The sequence below is a fragment of the Periophthalmus magnuspinnatus genome, chromosome 21 (genome assembly GCF_009829125.3).
Source record: "Periophthalmus magnuspinnatus isolate fPerMag1 chromosome 21, fPerMag1.2.pri, whole genome shotgun sequence".
In the NCBI taxonomy this organism is placed as follows: domain Eukaryota; kingdom Metazoa; phylum Chordata; class Actinopteri; order Gobiiformes; family Gobiidae; genus Periophthalmus; species Periophthalmus magnuspinnatus.
Window position 1 is genome coordinate 13,823,833 of NC_047146.1, and position 24,535 is coordinate 13,848,367.

A 24,535-nucleotide genomic window follows, 5' to 3' on the forward strand; every position below is an offset into this window, starting at 1 on the left:
CCCCGAACGCCGTACAATCGTTAGGCAATGTTTTTCAGTGGCAAACTGTAGTGGTGTTATCTTTGCCAGGCAGATGCTAGCATTCAAGTCATTGTCAAGCTAAAGCTATTGTTAGGTGTATACGGTGGGAGTTTGGTGATTCCAGATGGTTGGGTTGTAAAGATAGGGCCAGACAGTTAAAGGGGATCTGTTATGTAAATCTACTTTTCACTGTTCCATCATCATTAGTTACCGGTACTCAAAGTTGTATTTTGATTGATTCATGCTTGTTGTTGTTGTGTGCTCAGAATCTCCGTCTACTACTCTGTATTTACTTTCAATCAAAAAATAAATACATTCTGACTCCAGGTCAAACATATAGGGTTAAAAAATGTCAGGTAACCATTTTTCTAGGGATGCACCCATCCAGCTTTTTCAGTTCTAATACTGATACTTTAAGTATCTGCCAATGCCCAATATTAAACAATACCAGTGCAGGGATGGAAAATGGCAATTATTACATTAAAACAGTGTTAACTTATTACACAAGTGATCCAACTGGGTTATGTAACTGTTATTTATCCTTCAAAAATATATTGAACAGCTTTGCATGAATAAAAGTTCAAACATTGCTCTAAATCAGCATGTGAATAATCTGTATTCAATTCAAGGTCAAACCAGGATATCGGCTTAAGAGATATCATAGAACCAATACCCGATACAGCTCATTTTTGAGTATCGACGCTGATATTCGATACCAGTATCAGTATTGGTGCATCCCTTCATTTTTCAATAATAAAAATACTTCAATGAAATTTTGAACAGGAAGTCAATGGACCCGTTTCTATTATTGTGCTATTTTAGATAAATATTGCAGTTTACATTGCACAACATATAACATTGTGACCTGCATGTAATAGTTTGATATTAAATACCCGAAAAACTCTTAAAAGTTTTTTTTTTTTAATGTAACCCAAAGATCTGAGTGTTCACTAATGGTGTACATGGTGGTCCAAATAGGAAAAGTATTGATTTTGATTTTAAGGTGGATACATGTTTGTCAGTGATTATGAGAAATGGGGTCAAGGCATTAGTTAAAGTCAGTGGTAACAAGGCTAATATTAGATATATATTAAGGATGCACCAATACAATTTTTTCTAAAGTGAGTATGAGTACTTCATTTTGAGTACTTGCCGGTACCAAGTACTGATACCAGGCACTATTTTTACAGAGGTTCCATTACAGTAGTAAATCCCGATAATGATATTGGTGCATCCCTAATATATCATCACATTTGATCTATGAAATGTCAGGTTTAATCAATAAATACAGGGGATGTTTGAGGTTACATGCAGCATTTGGTCATTAGTGGATTTGAGTCACTTCTGTTGTAATAAATAGATGCTATGAAAATGAAATGTTGTAATGCATGTGGTTAGAAGAATGTGTCGGAAAATTGTGATCAATAAAAGTGCAATTGAAAATGCATGAGTAAACAGATACACAACATAGGCAGTACTAGGCTACTACAACGGTCCTACATAGTTCAGAATAAGACAAAATGAAAAACAGTGAAAAGGGGAGACAAACACTGAAATTATAATTGATTTGGCATTTTTGACATTTTACTAATCACTACTTTTGACTGATCAATGTACAATTAAAATAATGATTAGATTTATTGGACCAGAATTATAAATAATACACATTTATAGTGATGTTCAGTCCTTTCAAGTCAATACAGAATAGATACAACTTACTACATAATTAAGATTGTAAGGCTGAACACCCTTTTGCCACAAATTGTGTTCTCTGGGGACCAGCTTTACAAAAACATGCTGCTACGATGAAGATGCCTGGAATGTTCCACAGTACGACATTAACATACCAAACTTGCATGTACTCAATAAAAAAAACACACTAATAACCACATACTTACAGTGAGAAGGCTTGCCTCTCCACAAATCTGACCTGTTACTTAACTTGGCTGTGTTACCTGCTTGTTTCCATGGAGATCCATTCAATGTCATGCTGTGGAACATTTCAGGCATCGCAATAACATCTGCTCAGAGACAAACAGGTGGCTAACACTCCACCAGAAACTTTAATAGATTTGAACTTAAACTTAATGGTGCATTTTCTTTGATCAGAAAATTAGAAGCTTTGCGTAGCAACGTTGTGTATATTATATGTTTATTTTACACATACAGTATGGTACAGCCAAACTAACTTTCTCAAGGACTCCCTTCCATTATCTCACGTGTTTTGTAGTCTCTGGTGACATGTTGTGTTCGTACCTTGGTAGGAGGAGGCGCACACCATGCTCTCTGTGACCGGCAGCTGCCCCATCAGAGGCACCTCTAGGGCAGAGTTATCCGGGGAGGGGATAGCCAGCACGTCTGAGTACCTCTTCAGACATGAGTTCGACCCCTGCTCCCTCACTACCTCCTTGTTTTCTGCTATACAGGACCACAATTAACACCAGTGAGGGCAAGAACAATAAAGACAATTCCATAGGGAGAACATTATCCTCTAGGGGGCGGCGTACAAAACAATAACAGTATTCTAATAAGGAGAAAATGCAGTGTAGGGGATGTGTAAGGATTAACCCACGTTTAGGGAGATCCGGGGTAAATGAGATTCTTCGTTTAATGGTCTTCGGGGCTTCGAAATCGGACTCAAAATCCTGGGAACCGGAGGCCTGCAAAATTAGGAAATTTATAATGTCATTTTAAGTAAAGAAGCAACTGTATAAGAAGCTAAGTTTGCTGTTATAGAAAGTTTAAGGATATGCATAAATAAAACTCAAAGTTGGTGCCCAACTTTCAGACTAGCAAACGTTATCCATGTTTTTAATGCCTACTGCAAATTGATTAAAGAATTTATAGTTTGTTGGTCAAGACTGGTAGCGTATACACAGAAAATATGAGCAAATAAGGGTTGTTAAATTGGAATACACACAAATCAAAATCTTAAATCTATATTAAGGTTGTATTCTTTCTTTCTTTGTCTTTATTTATACAGGGAAACCCAATGAGAGCACTTCATGGGTGCCCTGTTTAAAATACAATACAAGTAGAAAAAGAAACAAGTATATAAGTCAATATAAAACATTAAAACAGGAGCAGGTGTGAGTATAAAAGTTACCAGATTATTAAATTGCGATTGTGTCACCAAAGTATCCAGTTTGGCTTTACATTTTATTGAAAATGTTTAGAATATTTTTGTGCCCAAGCCAAAGTAAAAGCATTTTTGTAAGTTTCCCATATTGGTCAATTTATATTTTAATTCAAAACATGTTAAACTCATTGTATTGTTTATTTACAGAGAAATTCAGAGATTGCATATTATTATTCTTTTGGGCATTAGACAGAGCAGTCTTTACACATGTTTGAGGATGGTGGGAGGCAGAGAAGGGAGAGAGCTCAAAGTAACAGAAAAACATTTTGACTCCTCTCAGGCCTTATTAACAGGTATGAGGGCGACCCACTCTCCCACTAATAACTACACTATTTAGTGGCAGAAGTGCTTCAAGTGTATTGGTATCTTAGTGCTATGATTTGGGACCATTTTGAAACATGTAGAAAATGTTGAAGAAACTAAAATCTAAAGTAAATGCTGTACTGTGCTACCTCCAGACCTCACAGCTGTTTTCATAATCTGTCTCTTCCTGTTACTCATCATTGTGAGTGTGATGTAACTGTGTGTTGTACTGTGTGTACTTCTTCCCATCTTGGCCAGGACTCCCTTGAAACGGAGGTTCTTACAGTATGATAATGTTAAAGGGAGATAAAAACATAGGCTGTTTGATAGATAATAATTATGAATCGAGAATTTTCCATTAAAGAATACATATTGTGCTTATGTGTGCTATATAGTTATAATCTATGACACCTGTGGAGCATTATGTTATAATTTGCACATTTTAAATCCCCATATTCATCTAAAATGATTTAATAAAAGAAACAAGTCCACTGACTTCAACGTTAGAAAAGTGAGGTGCCTGATGGGAGCTCCTGTAAACATCATCACAACAAAGATCCATGTAGCTCTCGGCCCTGGATATGGACCGCTGCAGATCACACTAGCAAGTAGCGGATATTATTTCATTTGTACTGAAATGACTATGCAAGGCAACCAAATCCTAAGCGTATCAATGATTAAGAAAATAAACTCTCTTCAAACTGCCCTGACACTGGATCTGATGATCTGATCTGTTGAGCTGCAGTGAGACTTTTGTTTAAGCTTTTCCTTAGTCTTGTATTTTACTGCTCAATGTGCTTAAATTGCCCCTCAGGGACAAATAAAGTATTTTTGATGATGACTGATGTAAAATATAATAGCTATACCTGTACGGGGTCGTCTCTGAGGTTAAAGGTCAGCTCTAAGTTGTTGAAGAAGTAATCAGCAAACTCCGGGTACATGTCGAGCACCTCCAGCAGGTCCTCCCTCTGGATGGTGCTCAGGTCACAGTAGCTCAGAGCTCTCACGTCCGCATTCGCTTTACCGGGTTTGGCATACAGGTGGATCATCTCCCCAAAGATGTCGTTTTTACCTACAGTGACACGTACAAGTACATAACAGATCAATATTTGTACCGATACTTGTTTCCCTTTGCTCCAAAGTGTATATTGATATTTGTGAAAAAAGACTGCTGCGTACTGTCTGCATCACATAATGAATCATTTTTATTGATCTCAAACCTGGTGCTGATGTGTACTTGGGCCACAACAAATGCTTTAAATTCAGCTCTCTCTATCTATGGCTGTTTGAGAATGGAAGGACTGGGTATATCAGTGCTTTTAAAATGACCTCCTATATCCTTAATAGAGCCGTTCAACACCTTACTGTACAGACAGTTACTATACATGTTATTACATCTATGATTCTCCATTGTTGTACAACACGGCATGTAGGGCTCGGCGATACGGGAAAAAATATGAGGATTGATATTATTCGAGTTTCAATTTGATCTTCTTCCATCTTATTGAAAACAGACAGGTGGACTTCAGGTATAGAAAGGAGGGTGTCAGGGTCACTGCAGTGTTTATTTTGTGTTGATAGCACCAGTAACTCTGGAGAAATCCACATTTAAAGTTTGGAATTAGTTTGTACAATATATTTAGCCTAAAAGTATGCATGTGATATCGGCAGAAACATGCGCTATGACCGTGTGGTACATGAGTTCTTAAGTTTCACTCAAACGGTGAGGACAATAATTTATTTTTCGTAACTTGGATTATAATGAGGAACCTCGGCTGGATCAGAAAGGTCAACCAAAGTTTAGATCGCAATCTATCGATCTTTCGATTTTTGGAACACTCCTAATTGCACCATAGTCTAATTACTGGAAGGTTGATGGTTGAATTTCTGCTCTATCCACCTGGGATATGGATTTCAATATGCCATAGCAACTGACAACTCAAACCAAATTCAACCAAATATCTTTTGAATCATAGACAATCATAGACATTCATAGATGCAAAGTTATTGCAACACAATTGCTTGACAAGCCGCTGCTACGCAGAGTTATGTCAAACTGAACGTTCCATCACATACAAATGAAAGCCAATTACCATATTAAAGTATATCAAATGTTTATTTCATATTTATGTCATTTATCTCCTCACCGGTAACATATGTTGAGATGAAAGTTGGCTAGCTTTAGCTCAGATGTCAGTTTTACACACTAATGATCTAAAACAAAACATCAAAAGGTTTACAATGACTTTTAATGAGGATTTGACCTCAGGCAAATGTGATCGATGAGTTGGCAAACACCCTCTGCCTACATGTTTACTAATTACATGTGTATGTTTGAAATGGTCAAAAGTCCTCAATATGTCTCTAATAAAGAAGCTGAAACCCATGAATAGCTGTGTCCTTGGCCGAGATACCAAAATACAGTGAAAAGTACTGAGTCTGTAGAGTCAATATAAAATGAATCATGATCATTACATATCCATGTTTTAACTATATTAAATTGGCTATAATTACATGCACACCAAAAATCTGATTATTATCTGATTTCTGGAGTTATCAGATTATTGAAATGCCATGTAAACAGTTACATCTGACGTGAGCAGTTTGGTTTCTCTCTGGTTTCACTCTGATTGAGGGATTACACTAGAAACTTTCGTTCTGGTTGTTCATATCTGTACAGGTTTGACAAGGAACTGTATTTTGTCTTTCAAATATACAACAGTTACTCTAAAAATCCACTGATGAACTGACACATCAAAAATCAGATCTAATTACTGTGTATTTTATTTTTAGAGTGGATTTTTGTGCAACTCAGCCACTGCGACCAAGTAATTTCCCTTGTGCATCAATCAAGTCTAAGCCTGTTTAAACCTAGAGCGTCCTTATGGGAAAAACACATTATACTTGCATTCTCCGACATGTTACCCATCCGATACACAGCAGACTACCGCTGTCCCCATTGCTTGAGTCTCCACATAACACAGCTTTGGCATGTTTATTTTGGTGCCTAATGGAAACCAAACAGAGCGTCTTCTTGCTATAGACCATCTCTACAGACTACATAGTGCCTATCTCTGATTCATTATGTATGCCAGTGAGGAGCTCCTTTCATGTGAGGGAAAAAAGCTGTTCTGATTGTGACGGGTACACTTGACGTTATTGTGCGCTTCAAAAGAAAGATTCTTGATTAGAAAGGCAATGGCGGTAATGAAGCTTCACCCAGAAGTTAGCGGAATTAGGATCGTTTATGGCAAACTTTGATTTCAAACGGAGATGTGAGATGTGAGAGGTGAGGTGGTCTGAGGTGAAAGAAAGAGGAGAGAAGAATGTGTTTGTAATAGTTTTAGGAATGTACTTGAACTTTGAAGTTGTTATTTCCTAGGGTAGAAGTAGAAGTAGTCATAACGATGTTTAATTATTATACAGTATTAATGTCAGTATAGTCCTGCTGTGACAAATTTAACATTAGCATTAAACCATTACCTCTATGAAGATCTATGAAGAGACAGGCCTGCTCACAATAAGAACGCTTTTTTTTTAGCAATAAAACACAACATACGCAACACTGTGGAGCATTCCAGGCAAAGCTATAAATCTACATGAAGACAAGCAAGGAGAAATTATCCAGAGCACCTTTAGAATACACGCTACAATATTGGGTCATTGATAAGAAAACACACCATATTAGTAAATGGCTAGTCCAAACACCTTTCCTCTGGCTTTTCTCCATAGGGGCAAAATATCTAAGCAAACACAATCTTTCTAACTTTGAATATAGTCATTATAATTGGGAAAAAAACCTACAACTATTTTCTCCAACAGTGTAAAATCAATGGGAAAGCCTTAAGCTCCAATTACAGTGTATGTGTTTGAGGCTGGTGCAGTTTGCAAGAGTCCACTGGTCCAGCAGAAGATAATATGCCTGTGGTCAGTGTGGCTTTCATTGTATGACCACATGCAGAGCTCTGTCCGCTAACACAAAAACATTACACTCATTAGATTACACACACTCACATTTGGAAGCTGTGTTTAGTGTTACTGTTGAATAATGTTGTAAAATTATGAATGAACCCAACAGAATTTTACTACTGTCTTTGAGTAATGTTTTTGAGTTCCTCCCGTAGCTCTGACACTTGGCTCTAATTGGACAAATGGAGTAGCACCTCATCTTGTGGGTAAGAGCAGTAGTAGTAGTCTAACAATAATGGTGATTTTGTGAAATGTTTAGGGGCTTTCACACCTACACCATTCGGATCAACTGCAAGTACGCTTCAGTTGGGCTGGCGTGAAAGCGGAGCAGTGAGACGCGGTGGTGAGAACATAATCCACACCAAATGAACCTGAAACAATGTTTGAATTTTTAGTGCCCACTTGAACCAGTTAACCAGACTAGCACCTAACAACGCCCTTAATAATCTTTTCCTAAATTAAATGCTTGTTTTCACCAATGTCTTATCAAAGCAGATAATGCTCTGGTTCAGTGCAGCTAGGAATGAGAAATTATTTTAAAAAGAAATTTGAGTAATGCGCTAAAGGCTTGTAAGCATTTGTATGATACCCAGGTCACCATTTTAAATAATATTTTGCTCTTAATGTTTTGCAATAAAGGTACCAATAGCCTCCCCAAAATCTTGTCACAAATATTGTACCATACTCTTAAGTGAAGACAATATTCCAGTGATTTGGATTCCACTACATTGCTAGTAGGATACCTCTGCTGTAAACACATGATCTGTGTCTTGCATAGTACTATTAGCATGAGGAGAACGCCTGAATCAGCGTTGTGGACACACTATGGACAGTAAGCACATTACTGATAATAAATGCATAAATGCTGTAGTGCTGAAGGAGCAGTATGTTGGTGAGTCCCTCCATAAATGAGCTGATCTGTGAGATCACTGACTGTCCCCGTGTGTTTGTTAATAATGGCTTTTGTGTGATGCAGCAGCTTTTGCTAAGCTTAAACCCCATTCTGTCAGGTGCAGCTTTGCCGGGCATTCATCTCATGAATAATGGCAAGTTTAATCCAGGCTTGGCCCGCTTCAGCTGTAAAGAAACACACAAATACTCATTACTCTAATATGAATGATCACCACTCACCTTTGCTTTGTTTGACAAGAAGACAGATGTTGACAATAAGCATTCAAATTCAAATGCTGTATTATAATTAAACAAACAAAAGCAATACAGCCTAAATGAATCATTGTAAATTTCAGCAGATAAAGATATTTTTGATATATTCAGACTACTTGAGCTGTATTATAATTAAACAAACAAATAAATGCTGTGGATTAGGGCTGAATGATTTTGGCAAAAAGTGCAATTACGATTAGATTTGTGATTTATGTTTTAATAGTTGGAGCCTAGTGCACATTTTAAACCTATATAGAAGCATTAAACTGTAGAGAAAAGACTGAAACGTGAACTGACAAACTAATCTGACAATCACATGTATTTCAGAACATATTTGTAGAAGTCTAAATTTATTCATTCATTTTTTTTTTTTTAGAAAATAAGACTGGATATTGTGTTGCTTCCAAAGAACTTAAATAATTACAGTCTTCTAATCTTGCAACCCTCTATGGATCATGTGTCCGCACTCGTGTCCTTAATAAAGACCAAATGAAAATGAAATAAATAGTGTAATACAAATGCGTCATCGTAATATTTATAGAGTACTTGAGCTAAAGGGATATGTGCTGAAGGTAGTTACATGTTAGGAATCAATGTTAGGTCTCACTTTTTACAGAAAAATGGTAGACTAGACACCAGTGGCTCAGTGGTTAGAGTCTGCCCACCCACCCAAAAGTTGACATTTCAATCCCAGCTCCAACTAGTCCTTGTCTTGTATATTTGAACATGACACTTTCTTCCTTGTCTAATGACCTTACTCCGCCCTGTCCACTTTTGCCTCTAAATCTTTGTGGTGGCACTTCCAGCTAAGTGTGAATCCCACTCATTTCAATGGAGAATTTGAGAAAAGTTTTGCCTCAGACAGACGACAGAAGACAAGACAACAATGCTCTGATTTTCTGGGAGGCTTTAAAATGTCTATAGAACTTATTTGTGGTCAAGATCAGCAGCCACATGCAAAATAATACAACCCGAATGACAATGGTGGCGCCCATGGCAACTTCTAGAATAATGTCAATATATTTATGGAGAAATTGAGTTAGTGACGGTCGGAGGCGCTTCCAATAAGAACCAAAGTGTAGCACTCAGAGGTCTAGTAAACGTCATCATACAATATAGCAGAGCATGTTTTGGAACCACATGGACGTGTCATTCTCCGGCCCTTTCCAATAATCCTGTATCCGAGCCGCTTCCTGTTGCTGTCAAGGGAACAGCAGCGATATTCCCATTTTGTCTGAAAATTGCCAAACAACCTTTTCATGGAGGCACTTAATAGAAATGTCACAGCTTCAAACCTGTCACACCAGTGGTCCCATCGCCAGGAGGACGGCGCGACGCGGGCTATTTTCTCCTATTTCTGTCAAAACCTGAGAACATGTGTTTTAGCTACGATCAAATTGCCGGGATATTTTTTTTTCTCTGATCGGAGCGTTTACAATACAACAGTCACTCTTTCTGAAGGCTCTGCTGCTAGCGCTGTCCATTAGAGACCAGCATTGCCCATTGTTCCCTCCATGACAGCAGCGTTTCAACACCATTCGTATTCGTCAAACAAGTTGACATATGAATTAGTCTTTGATATTGCAGATGTTATTTTGTCTGGAATGTTCCACAGTACGGCATTATATTTAACTATCTTGCATTCATGAAATTGTAGGTGTTGTTGCTTAGAAAATACCTTGAAAAACATGCAGATCTGAAATGCAACTTATCTGCTAATATCACCTGCTTGTCTCCACGGTGATAGGTACAATTAACGTCATACAGTGGAACATTCTGGGCAAAGCAATATAATCTCAGATGGAGGACCGTCCACCAGAAAAGTTACAGAGTGCGCCTTGTAGATAATGTGACAAAGCATTAATACAATTTAAATGTAAAAATAAACTAAGCAGAAAGCTATAATATTTGGTCATATCTACCACAAAACACTTTTTTAAACTTTGAAAAAGAAATCCTGTTTTATCAAAAAGACCATGGTTGCTATGGTTACAGATGGACTAACCTGGACCAGCTGTGGTGCCCAGGTGTTGTTGACAACTCTGTGATAAAATGGGCTGAGTTTTGGACTGTAAACTCAGATGCGCAAATGAATCAACTGACCAGGGGAGTGGAAAGTTTGTCAAACTATTGTGGCTCATTTGTTTAAGCGTTGCACAATGAATTTCCAGAGTACACTATGTGAACAGTTAAACAGGCTTTTTAGTTTTAGCATTAGCATATTTTTTTACTCATCGGTAGGTAATGAACTATTTCTAGTGTCTTTGAACACTTTGAACAATGCCAACGGTATCATAACTTAAATATGTAATTAAACAATATAACAATAGAGGCATTTATTGAAGATGCACTATGGAATTTTTCTGGTGGGGTATCTGCCACCTGCTTGTCTCCATGGAGATGCTACTGCTTTGCCTGGAAAGTTCCACAGTATGGCAATGAATCATCAATCTCACATTTATTCAAGTTCAAGAGTTATATTATTAAAAACATTACTTATATATGCATTCACCTGCTTTTCTCCATCGAGATAGAGTTAATGCTGTATATAAGAAGATCCAAGGCAAATTAATTCCATCTCTAAGGAGACAAACAGGTGAACAGCCCCCGGAAATGTAGCATAGTGCACCTTTAATTATGGTATTTTGTTGCAGTAATTTCAGCAATAATTACAGTTACCTTACAAATATTTCTGTCATTACTTATTCTTAAAAAAAAGCACCAAAATGCATGTCAGGACATATTTAGCGAACATTTCTTACGCCTTTCTAAAATATTTTAAGCCTATGTTACAGTTCAAAAATTAATACCACAATCTGACTTCACAGTGACCCTACAAAAGCTGACAAAAACATGTCACGTTACCTAAAATGGCCACCACAATGTCATCCTTAAGAATCTCGATGGACCCGCGGGACAGGAAGTAGAGCGCGGTGAGGACGTCCCCGCAGTGGACCAGGGTGTCTCCGGGGGGAGCGTGAGTGGTCTGGAACCTCATGGCCAGTGCTCGGAGACAGCCCTGCGATGCTCCCTGGAACGCCTTGGTGTTCTGGAGCAGGCTTCTGTTGAGGTGAAGACAAATATCGGCCTGTAGACACTCAGGAAATCCTTTCAACACCTGTCAAGAGTGAAAACACACCAATCTCAGTAAAGTGCATTAGCTGCTATGCTAGCTCCAGTCCGCACAATTATTCATGACCCAGTGGAATGCGCATACTTGGATGGAATTATGCTAGATGGCACGCTGAGATAGAAATATTGACCCAAAACAAGCTTGTTACATGGAAGCTCCATGCATGTCTATATATATGTGTGTAGGGAGGAGAACAGCATATAGCTTCCATGTGTTTTTCCCAAGATAAACTGGAAAGCTAGCAAGGCAAATATTATTAAATGTGTAAAAAGAATACACCCCCACAACGGAGAGCAATGTGCATGTGAGTGCTGGCTTTGTTAACTGCACCACACTAATGCCAAATGAAGGTGTTTGTGCTTTAAAAGCAGTCAGTTTCAAACGAATCAAGGATAAAAAGGAATCGTTTTAGCTAATGAGGGCTTAACAAAAAAATAAATAAATAAATAAAAAATCATAACAGCTTTATTAGAATAAATGGAAAAATAATTTGTCTACAGTATAGTGCTTAATTTTACCTGAAAAAAAATTGAGCATTCTCTGTAATGCAAATACAAACCCTTAAGTAAGATTCAGTAATTGTGCTCGTTCAGATTATATATATATATATGTTTATGATGTTTAACTTGTATTTACAGTATGGAAAATAGAAAAGTGAATTAATCTGACACGGGATGACTTAAAAAATGTCAGCAGATGGCACAAGGACTCCAAATACTAGTGCACTGATGAGTGAAGTAGTTTTATTAAAATGATAAAAAGAATGGCTGCTAGCATTGAACATTATTAGCTTCATAGTGAAGAAAATCTAAGCAATTACAATGAGTGAAAGTGTATGGACTTTAAAAACATGGAGGAGCACTTTTAGATTATCACCAAACAATGTTAAGAGGTGGACTGCAAGTGTTTTGAGCTTTGGTGAGCAAGTCAGAACTATAAAGGATTACTGAAACATGCGTGGCTGAAACTAAACAACACAAGGTATGCTTTGTGTAACATTATGGTATTACAAAAATATTGAGATTGTTCTGAAGATAGTTAGATAGAATAGTTGAATATTGTAAAAAATGCACCAATTGAGCTGATTAAAAATGGCAATGGAAAAAAATATATGTTCCTAACAAGGTGCTGAAAATAAAAGAGATTTCTGAACTTTTGTGGGTACAATGTATTTCCTTATTCAAGACTAAAAAAGTAAGTAGTTAGTAGTAAAGGACTAAAAAAAGTAGTTATAATCTTACAACGCCATTCAAAAATGCCATTTGAAAACACTCAAAGCGCTACACATCCTGCACTTTGTTTACCACCAAAGGCTTAGTGCTAAAAATAACTCTTTGACTCTAAATAGAAAATCTGCATGTCAAACACACCCAAAAGGATTTAAACTGCTCTGATCCAATCAAACCTCCCTGCTCCTCAACACAGGAAATCCCACTTTATTGTAGCTAACATCACATGCAGCTAGCTCCCATTCCCACTTGTATTATTCTGTCAGCTGCACGCATAGTCCTATTTTTATTATTATTAAGCGCAACATAATAAACACTGTGTCTTCTTGCTGTCAGGTCTAATAAACCAACACATTTCACATTTAAGCAACTGTTTTTCCATTTCTAAACAAATTATTTCTATCCTAAAATGCACAATTAATCTCAATCTGCAGATAATTTAGAAGTTGCGCAGTCATTCCGCTAATTAAAATGATTAAAAAGAGTGTTATGAAGATTCAGAGGGTGTATTGCAGAAAATGGCCAATTTAAGCGTGCAAAATGAAAAGAACAAGTACCTCCTGCCGAAGTCGAGTTCATCCACACGTGAAGCAAAAAGGGAGAAGAAACAGTTAGGAATTTGCATAGTTGTAGTGTTAAACTTCTGATGTTATTATAGTTCTCTATTATTGAGAAATGAGATAAAGGAAAGTAAAATTAGTGTTGCTTGGGACATAATTGGATGGAATTTCAGTAAATGTGATGTGTGCGATTGAGTTTGGAAAGACCAGTGGCACAGATTGGCAGCCACGTCCCTGTCAGCTCTCGCTACCATAGCAATAGTATTAAGTATCCAATGGGATCTTTGAGTGTCCAAAAAGAGCTGTATAAATTCAGTGTGTTGTATTCCTTTAAGCTTTTTTTGGTGGACAGTTCACCATCTGTCTCTGCAGAGATGTCCCACTGCATGACATTAAACTTATCTATGCCCATAGAGACAAGCAGGTGACACCGCCAAGCCAAGTTACAGGCCAGATCCGTGAAGGGTTAAGCCTTCTCACAGTAAGAACGCATGTTTTTAGCAGTAAAAAGTCAATGAATCCAAGACAGATATGTTTAATTCCATACAGTAAAAAGCAATACATAGAACAGCTTTAAATCTACAATTAAAGAAACATTAGCAGCCTTTATAGTTAACTTTTTGAGCCATTACTCAATACAGTTTTAAAGACAAAATGTATTTCCTTTTTATCAGTAATCAGATCTGATGCATACATAGAACTCTTGAAGTCAATTTTGTCCTGTTGAATCCCAGCTGTTAATTTACATATTCCAGGAAGTGTGGTCCCCCCCGAGTACTATACCGTGTTCATATCGATGCCGTTAGTGTAGGTCCACGAGTGTTGGAAGTACTCCTCCAGCCTCTGTCGCAGGGGGTTGGGAATCTGGTGAAAGCGGATGAACTCTTTGACTCGGAGCATTTGGGCGTGGTACCGAGCTGTGCCCGAGTAGAGCCGCTGGATGATGGCTGACACGTTCCCGAATATGCTGGCGTACATGAGAGCTGCGAGACGGGGAGGAAGAGGGGGATTAGGCAAATGTGGTTAGGCTAGTGCTGATGCTAACACAGGTGCTAATGCTAATGACGTGAAAATGTTATATAAAAGTATTTAATTTAGGGGAGCAGGTGAACTGGCTGTTGCTAAAAAGATGATTATGTGATCTGGTTGGAGAAATGTAACATAATTAGGGCTGCAATAGTTAATTGGACAAATAGTGGAAGAAGTACTTGTGGTACTTAAGTAAAAGTACATTAGGTATTAGGTAGTACAGTAACTATTACGTGCAGATTTTGAGGTCTAATAAAGCTTCAAATGTAATGATTTTGATATAGATTTGTGCTGAATTTTTGTGCAAATTTTTTCTAAGTGTTTTATCAGTATATTTTTGTTTCCTCAAACTATGAACGTGTTAAAAAATAAACCCATCTGCCTTTTCAAACAATAATAAAAAATACATTTACTTTTCAGTCCTGTTAAAAAAATGTAGAAAATTAAAAAAGTAGACAAGAGTAGAAAGTACAGATACCTAAAATTTGTACAGTACTCTTACAACTTTTACTTTGTTACATTGCACCACTGAATCGGTCTAATTAGCTATTACAAAATCATTAACACATTTAATAATCAGTCATTAAGGGGCTATACATAAACACTCACATATGCTCCGAAATGAAGTTTTACACAACCAAATTCAACATGGCTTAAAAATATTTTGAGATTTTGATGAAAAATTCTACTCCAAGATATAATTTTTAAAAGGGAAGACAAGACATTACAAGACATTTATACTAAAATAGCGGTAGCAATCATCGACAAGAGGTCACATTTGTTGATTTTTTTTCATGGATATTTCTTTGGAAGTTTCCATATACAGTATAACATAGTGTTGTTACGATACTACAATTTTGATAGTAAGGAATAGACACAATACTCAATACTGATTCCGATACCACGATGATGATAAAAAATGCTCCTTATTTTGTGTGACAGGTGTGATTTTCAGCATTAAATCGTAGTACTTTCTTTTATTACCATGTGGCCTTATATCTGTGTAATCCCTCAGTGTCCAGGTTCCACAGTGGTCCATGGCGTATACTAGTTTATGTGTCTTATACTTGTTCTGATACATCATTATAAAGTTCAGGAAAGTTTCGTTACTAGTTTTAGTCTTAATTAGTATCTGATTTTCAACATTTTTGACAGTCCTGGTATAACGTCATATTAAAAATAAATCATAAAAACAAAACAAAATTATACAGAATTTTAGAATGCCATAATTTTCATATAAGCAGTAAATATAACTTTTTGAGTAAGTGTGTTTGGAAGAATGCAGCATACAGCATCTTCAGCGCACTATTTCTCCATGAGACAGGTGTGGAGAGAGGGCCTGTGGAAAAACATTGCCTTGAAATGCACTAAACCTCCGTAGACAGGCTCTGGAAAATAATAATAATACGTAGTGGGAGAAAACTCCAAGTCAGCGTACTTCAAAATATATTTGTTTTGGTTAAAATGGTCTTCTCCTCTAATACAACTCATACAATACATCTCTGCCATCTTAGCCTCATAGAAAGTAAGGCATAGTTAGTGTATATCACATCTGTCACTGCAGTTATAATTAAGTAAAATCACAAAATATTTCAGTAATCAGCAAGTGCAATAGTTATATCTGAAGGCTTGTAGCAATACAGTATTATGCAATATCCTTGTCAAATATATAAATTAAAATAAATAAATAATCCCCTGTACCTGATTTTTCCCATGTATTTTGAGCAAAATTACAGATATATTCTATAAGGTCAAAAATAAGTCTGCTGCGTGCTGTCTGCATCTAATTAGAAAGCATTTTATTGTCCAATAATCAGGAAGTGCTAGTTGTTGTTAGTGTTACAGAGATGGCAAAACTCGGCTCTGGCCTCTGAGAGTTGTGAAAAGCACAAACTCATTGCTCTGAATGCATAAGGTAAGTGAGGAAACTTTGGAGCATTGCAAACCATTTAAAATAAAATAGGTTTTCACATTTTTAAGACAGAAAAATCAGGTACAGCGCCAGACAAATCATGTTAATGTAGCACAAAACAACAAATATGAATCATATATTTAATAACATTCAATATAGATATTATAAGATTATACCAGTCAAAATACCTTCAATATTATTAGTTTGAATGGTGCGTGTTAGCATTTAGGAAACAGCAGTAGTGTGTAATTTCCCTCCACAGACTGTATAAAGAAGTGGACTAAGGAAGACATCACCCATAGCTTTCAGCTCCAGCCAAATGAAGCTCATCAGGGCTAGCACTTATGGGGCAAATTTGAAATACCGACTGCGAGTATCATAGCAACCTAAGAGCCAATCCGGAGACAGACTGTTGAAGGTAACTCCCCTAACTGCCCCCACAGCTGGTTTAGCAGGGTGTGGGAGCTTAGCAACACTGTCTATTAAACCTGCTGCTAACGCTAACAGGAGCAACCTTGGGGAAAAAAGGGATCTGATTTGTCTGTTAGTAATGTTCATATCCTGAGATACAGACACAATAGAGAAATAAAAATAACAGAGTGGGTTAATACGAACATTTTAAGAGCGAAATAAGGAGCCTGACAGGAGCAGTTATGCAGAGGGGGTGAATTGGAGTCTGAGCTTAAAACACGCCCATGCTCGTTTCCTATATGGAACATTACGGTTAGCAGCTTAGCTATGTGCATTTATATATACAGTATGTTACACTCTTGTAATCTATGACAGTAAATATTGGTTATTAATTGTAACTATTCATCATTTGAAGAGCATTACCCGTACAAATATATGCACCAGTAAGTTACTACTTACTATTTAATACTTGAACAATCAGCCCATGCATCATTTTACACAGCCTGTTATAGTTATTTATGAACCATGAATCATAATACCAAATAATATATGTTGCTCTAGTAACAGTACATTTGTTCTGATCATTTTCTTTGCCAAAGCTGCACTCTGTATGTGTATGTGTTGGAAGGTATTTCATTCTTAAATCATGAGGGATAGCAGTACAAAAACACACAAATGAAAGCAGGGCAAGGACAAACTAAATGTATTTGTTGTACCTATAAATTGACCTGTCACTATTCCAAATTTGACAAACTGCGAACACCAGCTCAAGTTTTATTCACTGGTGGGAAGAGTACTGAAAAATGAAGTAAATATACAGGTACAGGGGCAAAATATTGTAGTAGTAGTGCTGCCAAATGCATGCACAAGTAAAAGTACAGATAAAAAATACAACCAAAAGTGCTAGTTACTTCTTCACACAATTTTAATACAAAACCTGATACAAAAACAGTTTAAAGCTAAGATAAGTAGTTGAAACCACAATTTGCATATTTGTCTGAGTTCTTGCCAATCAAAGGTGGCGATGCAGTGCTGTTATGTGAGTTTGTAGGTTTAGAGGGTAGCAGAGACAGCAGTGAGACAGCCGTGGATTAGGACAACCAGTACTTGTGCTGTCAGAAACTCTTGTAATTTTAAATAATGACATGATGAAAACTATACTTAGTTACAAGTAAAAAAAAACATGTTTCAAAATTGACTTAAAAAGTACACGTACTCAAAAGATCTGCTTACTTTCCACCCCTGATTCAGTAAGTATTTGTAAATAAAATACAAGTTCTGGTACTCACATCCAATGAGCATGACGCAGATGGAAAAGATCTTCTCCGAGTTGGTGTTGGGAGATACATTTCCGAACCCCACGCTGGTCAAACTGCTGAAGGTGAAGTAGAGCGCCGTGACGTACTTGTCCTTGATGGAGGGTCCCGAGGTGGGGTCGCTGTAGTTGTACCTCTTGCCTATGGACACGCCCAGGTTGTCCAGCCATCCGATCTTGTGCTCCAGGTAGGGCTTCTCCACGTTCCCGATGGCGTACCAGATGCAGGCCAGCCAGTGCGCAATGAGAGCGAAGATGCACATGAGCAGCATAAGCACGGCCGCCCCGTACTCGGAGTAGCGGTCCAGCTTCCTGGCCACGCGCACCAATCGCAGCAGGCGCGCCGTCTTCAGCAGGCCAATCAGAGTGGTCGTCTGGACAAAGGACAGCACAGTAGTTTAGGGAAAGGACAGCGAGCGGAAAGGTTTACGGCGCAGTTTGTCAGGGGCAGGTGTGTGTTGTTCTGATACCTTGTTTATGCATTACTATTTTATTTTATCCCAGTTTATATTTTGCTATTATTCTTTGTTTAATATTGCACCATACATTAAAATACAATCAAATCTTCGTTCTGGTACATCACTTAGATTTGTGTTGCCATTTTCTTCTATTTACATAATCAAATAAGGTCTGACATTCTATAAACACTGTCCATATGTTGATGAAAATATATAAACAATTACATTACAAGTGCACTATGTAACTTCTCAGATAGAGGGTCCGCGCTTGCTTGTCTCCATGGAGATGTTACTGATTTGTCTCGGATGTTCCACAATATGACATAGACAGGTTATCTTGGTGTTTTATTGTTTTACTGTTCTTTGCCTATGCATTGTATTATCTGCAAGTTTATTTTTTTTGTTTGACTTTTTATGTGGAGCTCTTTGGGCAGTTGAAGTTGTACTAAATGGTCTGTATAAATAACATTGAATTCAATAATATTTTATCATATCCAAATAAGAGGTGAAATCTGTGGAGAGGCGAGCACACTCATGGTAAGAATGCATGTTGTTTCCAGCAATTTAAAAGCTATATTGTATGACATATTGTGGTATTTCCGTGGAAACAAGTAGCGTACCCTCCACCAGTAAAGTTACACAGTACAGTAGTTAAAGTTTAAGAAGAAGTTTAACTGAGTTTCAAGTCACACACATATTTCATTATAGAAAACTATCTAAAAGTTAAAGTAAATATGCATACAACTTTTATTGGCCCAAGAGTTCCAGCACAAACACAATTATGTAAGGACTATATTTGCTTACAAAACTATTGCTCAAGACCCTGGCAAAAGAAGATCCCACAAGGAAAATATACTATGGTAATTAGAAAACTCTTTTTGTATAATCTAATTTCAGTTCTGCCTCTGCACCAATAATTACAAAACAGACTTCCAGCATTGTCATTTTATAGCATTTTCTTACAAACTGTCACCAAAGTAAATGAGCCCGACATTACAGGATCATTCAAGGGTCAAAATTAATTTCCGTAGTATTTATTAACATTTTGCAGAGATTATTGTGAAATGAAAAAAAATTGATGTCTGCAAGGCACTGATCAGAATCTATTTCAGATAGACTGGGCGCTTTAATGAAACCTGCTTTTAGGTTAAAACCGTCTTATTAAGCCGCTAAATGAATGGGTCGGCTGGGGACCATCTGCCGCTGTCCCGCCTCGCTGTTTTTCTCAATGAAAACACATGCACGGAAATATCGGACTTATTCGTGTAATATTTTTATGATTTTTTGTAACAATATAGCGTTGAACAGCTGCAGTGTTAAGGGTAATGATCATGAGCAACGTGGTAAATAAAATGTGACCATCACCAGTGCGAATGTTACTGATACGATGAATATCAGGAAATCATTTTCATTCACTTAGAGGAGAATGGCCAGTAATTTACATGAATGTCTGGAATTTTAGACTCTCCTGGCCACCGTGACCGCAGCCACTGATCAGAACATGATGTTATATCAATGTGATGTGATTTCAGAATGAGATAATATTTGCACTTTTTCGTACATCGTCTATCCACATTGAATCTACAGCAAAGGCCAATATTTAGTTTTGGCCATACTGCTGCCTAAAGAGCACTCACAAAGCTTTATTTTAATAATTAAAAGTGAAAAGATAGCTGCACAAAACATGACCACACAGCTCTCTTAAAGATTTGCGCTAAATTTAAAGGTGTGTGTGTTTAAATTGGATAATTTGGGGAAAATTGACCATACATATTCTCCCAAAAATATCGGCAGAGCTTCTTGGCCATTGGCTGCTCTGGATTTGAAACAATCGCCATTGGAATGTGATTCTCATTTCAAAATATGATGCCATACTGGATTGTGATTTCAAATTTATTGTTATTGTGGTTCATATTTCAGTGTTCTATTACATTTTTAAGTCATTTCTGAACCTGTAATTAAATAAGTGCTAGACAGACAAGTTTAAAGTCATACTGTGGAACATTCAATAATATCCTCGCAGAGACAACCAGGTGGCGGTCCCCTCACTGGAAAAGTCACATAGTGCACCTTTAATGCTCTTGAACATGTATAAAATGTGCACTTTGAACAGAATACTAGTATTAAAACATAAATCGCAAATCTTTATAGTCAAAAGTGGATGATTTCATTGTTTCTGTTTTTTGTATGTCTGGCAGCAGCACTCAGAGGAAAAGACGATTATGGTCGATAATCGGGAGATTTTCTGGTGAAATGGAGTTGTATTGGAACAATCCAGGCCTGGCACTGAACCTACTCAATGCCCACCCACATCTGTAACCCCTCCTGCACCACTCCCCCCACTCCCCTGTCCTAGTACCACACACACACGGGCAGAGACACACGCCGTTCGGTTGGCCTGCTCCCCACTGAAATGCATCATTGATTGTCATTTGGTAATCCGTATAAATGGATTCAAGAATGAAAACCATAAAACTATTCAAAAAAAAAGAGAAAGAAAAAAAAAATACATGCAATTTAAAGTAATCCGTTCAGGGCAGAGAGTGTAAGATTCGGGCTGTAAGTAGAGGCCTCGGGGCACAAGTCTGGCTCAGAGAGAATGGATAACAAGATGGAGGTGGTGGGCAGCGATGTGGTCTAAAGCTTCCTGGGAAAAATGACAATGCATGAGAAAGCACAGAGCCAAGCCAAAGATAAGCTGGGTCGGATACACATGTCACATTGTCTCGCTGCTTAGACATAAGTGGTGCACAATAAGGCTGATGGAAAAGCGACCTCCATCAAGGCGTTTCAGCAAAAATCACATCATCACAAAGGTCAGCCTTCGTCACGCTCTGAGTGAATGACAAGTGGATTTAACCAATCCCAGTGAAGTTTGAACTTTCAGAAGCAGGTCTGGCTCTGCAAAAGGCTATTCAGATACTTGTAAAAGAAGTAAATATCACAAAAATAATGTCACTTAACACACTGTGAGACCACTCTGACAATGTTTAAATCTAGCATTCAGTTTTCTTTAACTGTGAATATGACAACTGACAGAATCTGATCTCTTTTAAAACTGAATTTTACTATGCATACCTGCGTTTAAATTTTTCTGTCATTACTGTATTAAAATTTTAAACAGATTTTTAGCATATCCTTACTTTTCTGTAACTTCTCCAAATTACTTTGTGTGTGAACTGTACACTACAATAAAATTTTTCCATGCCTTTTAATATGAACACTCAAGCGATAATTTTACTTGTTACATTTTAGTTACTCGCTGTATCTACTATCAGCCTATAAAGCATATGCCACCTCACAATGCTCTTCATCTGACTAGTTTTGGATCACTGGCTGTAATCTGGCTCAAAATCAAAAATCCCTTCCAAAATCCTGTGTGGTTGACAAAATCCCTCTAGCTTTTTAGAAGTAACTCATCATCCAAAGTCTAGTCTTGGGGATAGAACAGACATGGTAATAAAATAAAAGGCAAATCAGATCAAAACACATTCTCAAACATACCTCATCTGATCCCGAGCCAAAGATCAACAGGTCGAACGGAATGGCCGCCACCATGTCAATAAGGAACCAGCCTTTGAAGTAGTGGATAGCTATTCTGGCCGGGTGACTGACCACTTCCTCGTTCTGATTTACATAAGTGGTCCTGAAGTTGATGAGAATGTCAATGATGAACATAATATCCACTATGAGGTCCACCACATTGAGCGGGTTGCAGGAGTAGCCGCACTCGCGCCTCTTCTGGTCCTCTTGATCGTTGAGGAGGAATGCTGCGGAGTATGGGGTGAATATGGCCGTGTAGATGACCAGGAGTAGGATGAGCCAGTCCCACACGGCCTTAAAGGGGCTGTAGTGGAGGATGGTGAACTTGTCGATGCGAGGGGTCTGCAGTTTGTACTCAGGTAAGACATCTGCACCCAGTGAGAGGACCTGGAGGACCGAGAGAGAGATAACTTTATTTATTATTTGTTTCATTCTTAGTGATATAGAGAACTGACTAAAAATTACAATACTACTTTCACGGTTATTAAAACATCTTAAAAATTGCATTTATTAACGTATTTATTTATTAAATTAATTTATTTAATGGCACAAATGGAAGTAAGTACGATAAAACAACAAGAAAAATGCAAGTGTATAAAAGCATAACAAGCCATCTTTGAAATGCATGAAAGAATATTAAGAAAATTACATAACCCTATATTTAAAATGTTTCTTTTCTATAATTTATACATCTGCATGGAGACAGGTCAGATCTGTGGAGAAGTGGCCTGTTCACAGTAAGAAGGCATGTTTTTCAGACTGTTCTCAGATGAAAATATATATAAAAAATCCAGGTAAAGCATAACTATCGCCATCCAACTATCTTGGAACATATACCCGTATATAGCTGACTGGAAGCAATCACTATTATAATACTAACAAGCCAGATTAGCCAGATTTGTGTGCCTGCCTCTCTTCTAATGACACATTACAGTATACCAATCAAACTTTTTTTTTATGGGATGTCCTTTCTCATAAACTCACTCATAAAATAGGACCAAAGTATAATAATGTGACTAACAATTTCTAAACTACTGCTTTTAAGATGACATTTTTATAACAACTTGTGCCTTCATGAGTCTACTTTAGTCTCCATCGTCACAGAGGGAGGCTGTAGAAGATAAATGGGACAGTTAACATGACAATCAGTCAGAATATGCATATAAAAAGATTGTGTTTAATGTTTAATAAGTCACACTTGGCTTTTCAAGTGCTGTCTGCCCCAATTCTAGAACAAAACATCTAGAAAGGTTAACTGCAAAGACAAAAAAGTTCTTTCTTAATACTTTAGTTTTCAGTCATTTCAAATTTCATACATTTTATTCACAAGTCTGGCTCTGACAGCCATTTAAAATGAAAGAGTTCTGATTTTTACATTGTAAGACAGTAAAAATCAGGTACTCTGCATTACACTAGATATGCAACCCACTGTAAGAATTTATGTTTTTCAACATAACTACCTACAATTGAATAAATGCCAGACAGATAAATGTAATGCCATACTGTGGACATTACAGTTAAAGCAATGCCATCTACATGGAAATAGAGTTGGTATATCCCCCTGAAAAGTTCTACACTGCACCTTTGACAAGACAACTCCTATGAGATTTTGAAATCATTTGACCATTGCAGCAAGTATAAAGTGACTATTTCCCTTTCTATTTTACTCTCAGGCTGAACTGAGCGAACCTTTTGGGAATACCAATTTGAACAGAAAGCCACTTTCTTTAACTGCTTTAGAATTTAACCACTTAAGGGATATAGGAGAACGTGTCACTTGCAAACTCACTCGCAAGTTTAAACTAATCCCTTTATATGCAGTGGTCCCTCGCTATATCACTTTTTTTGGTGCAGTTTTGCATGAGTATGAACATGCATTGTGTTCTGCGTCCTGATTGGCTAAGGGACTGTAAACCATTGTCAGTCAGTCTCCGTGCCGTATGTCCTGTACAGTACAGAATGCCTTCAGCTTGCCAAAAATGTCTACACTGACAAATTTCAATAACGCTTTGGACTTAAGTGTTTCTCTGCACGGAGAGGCGCCTCTGTAGATACTGCTGGAGCAGAGGCATATGTGAACAACAAATTTAAAGCGATCATCGGGGAAGAGAGACATATTATACGAAGTTTTGTACTTTGAGAGTGTTTAAACAAGAGAGAAATGTGAGAAAATGTAAATGCCTGTCTGAGGAAAGTGTATAAAGTGTGTGGTGAGGTGTTTTACAGCCTTAAAACATATATAATAATTGTAAAAAACTGTAAAGCTGACTACTTTGGGGATTTCGCCTATTGCGGGCTATTTTTAGAACATAACCCCCATGAAAAACGAGGGACCACTGTATACAATTC

At 37.4% G+C, this 24,535-nt stretch overlaps 1 protein-coding gene across 1 annotated transcript in view; it reads right to left on the reverse strand.

Annotated features, from left to right (window-relative positions):
• The window catches only part of LOC117388868 (potassium voltage-gated channel subfamily H member 7-like), a 96,019-nt gene that overhangs the window by 12,969 nt on the left and 58,515 nt on the right, over positions 1-24,535 (reverse strand). The window contains exons 7-14 of the mRNA XM_033986423.2: positions 22,148-22,573; positions 18,160-18,559; positions 14,302-14,501; positions 13,516-13,518; positions 11,462-11,714; positions 4,330-4,535; positions 2,594-2,681; positions 2,278-2,439 (exon numbers count right to left, since the gene is read on the reverse strand). Coding sequence (XP_033842314.1) covers positions 2,278-2,439; positions 2,594-2,681; positions 4,330-4,535; positions 11,462-11,714; positions 13,516-13,518; positions 14,302-14,501; positions 18,160-18,559; positions 22,148-22,573 — 1,738 coding nt within the window. The remainder of the gene's footprint in view (positions 1-2,277; positions 2,440-2,593; positions 2,682-4,329; positions 4,536-11,461; positions 11,715-13,515; positions 13,519-14,301; positions 14,502-18,159; positions 18,560-22,147; positions 22,574-24,535) is intronic.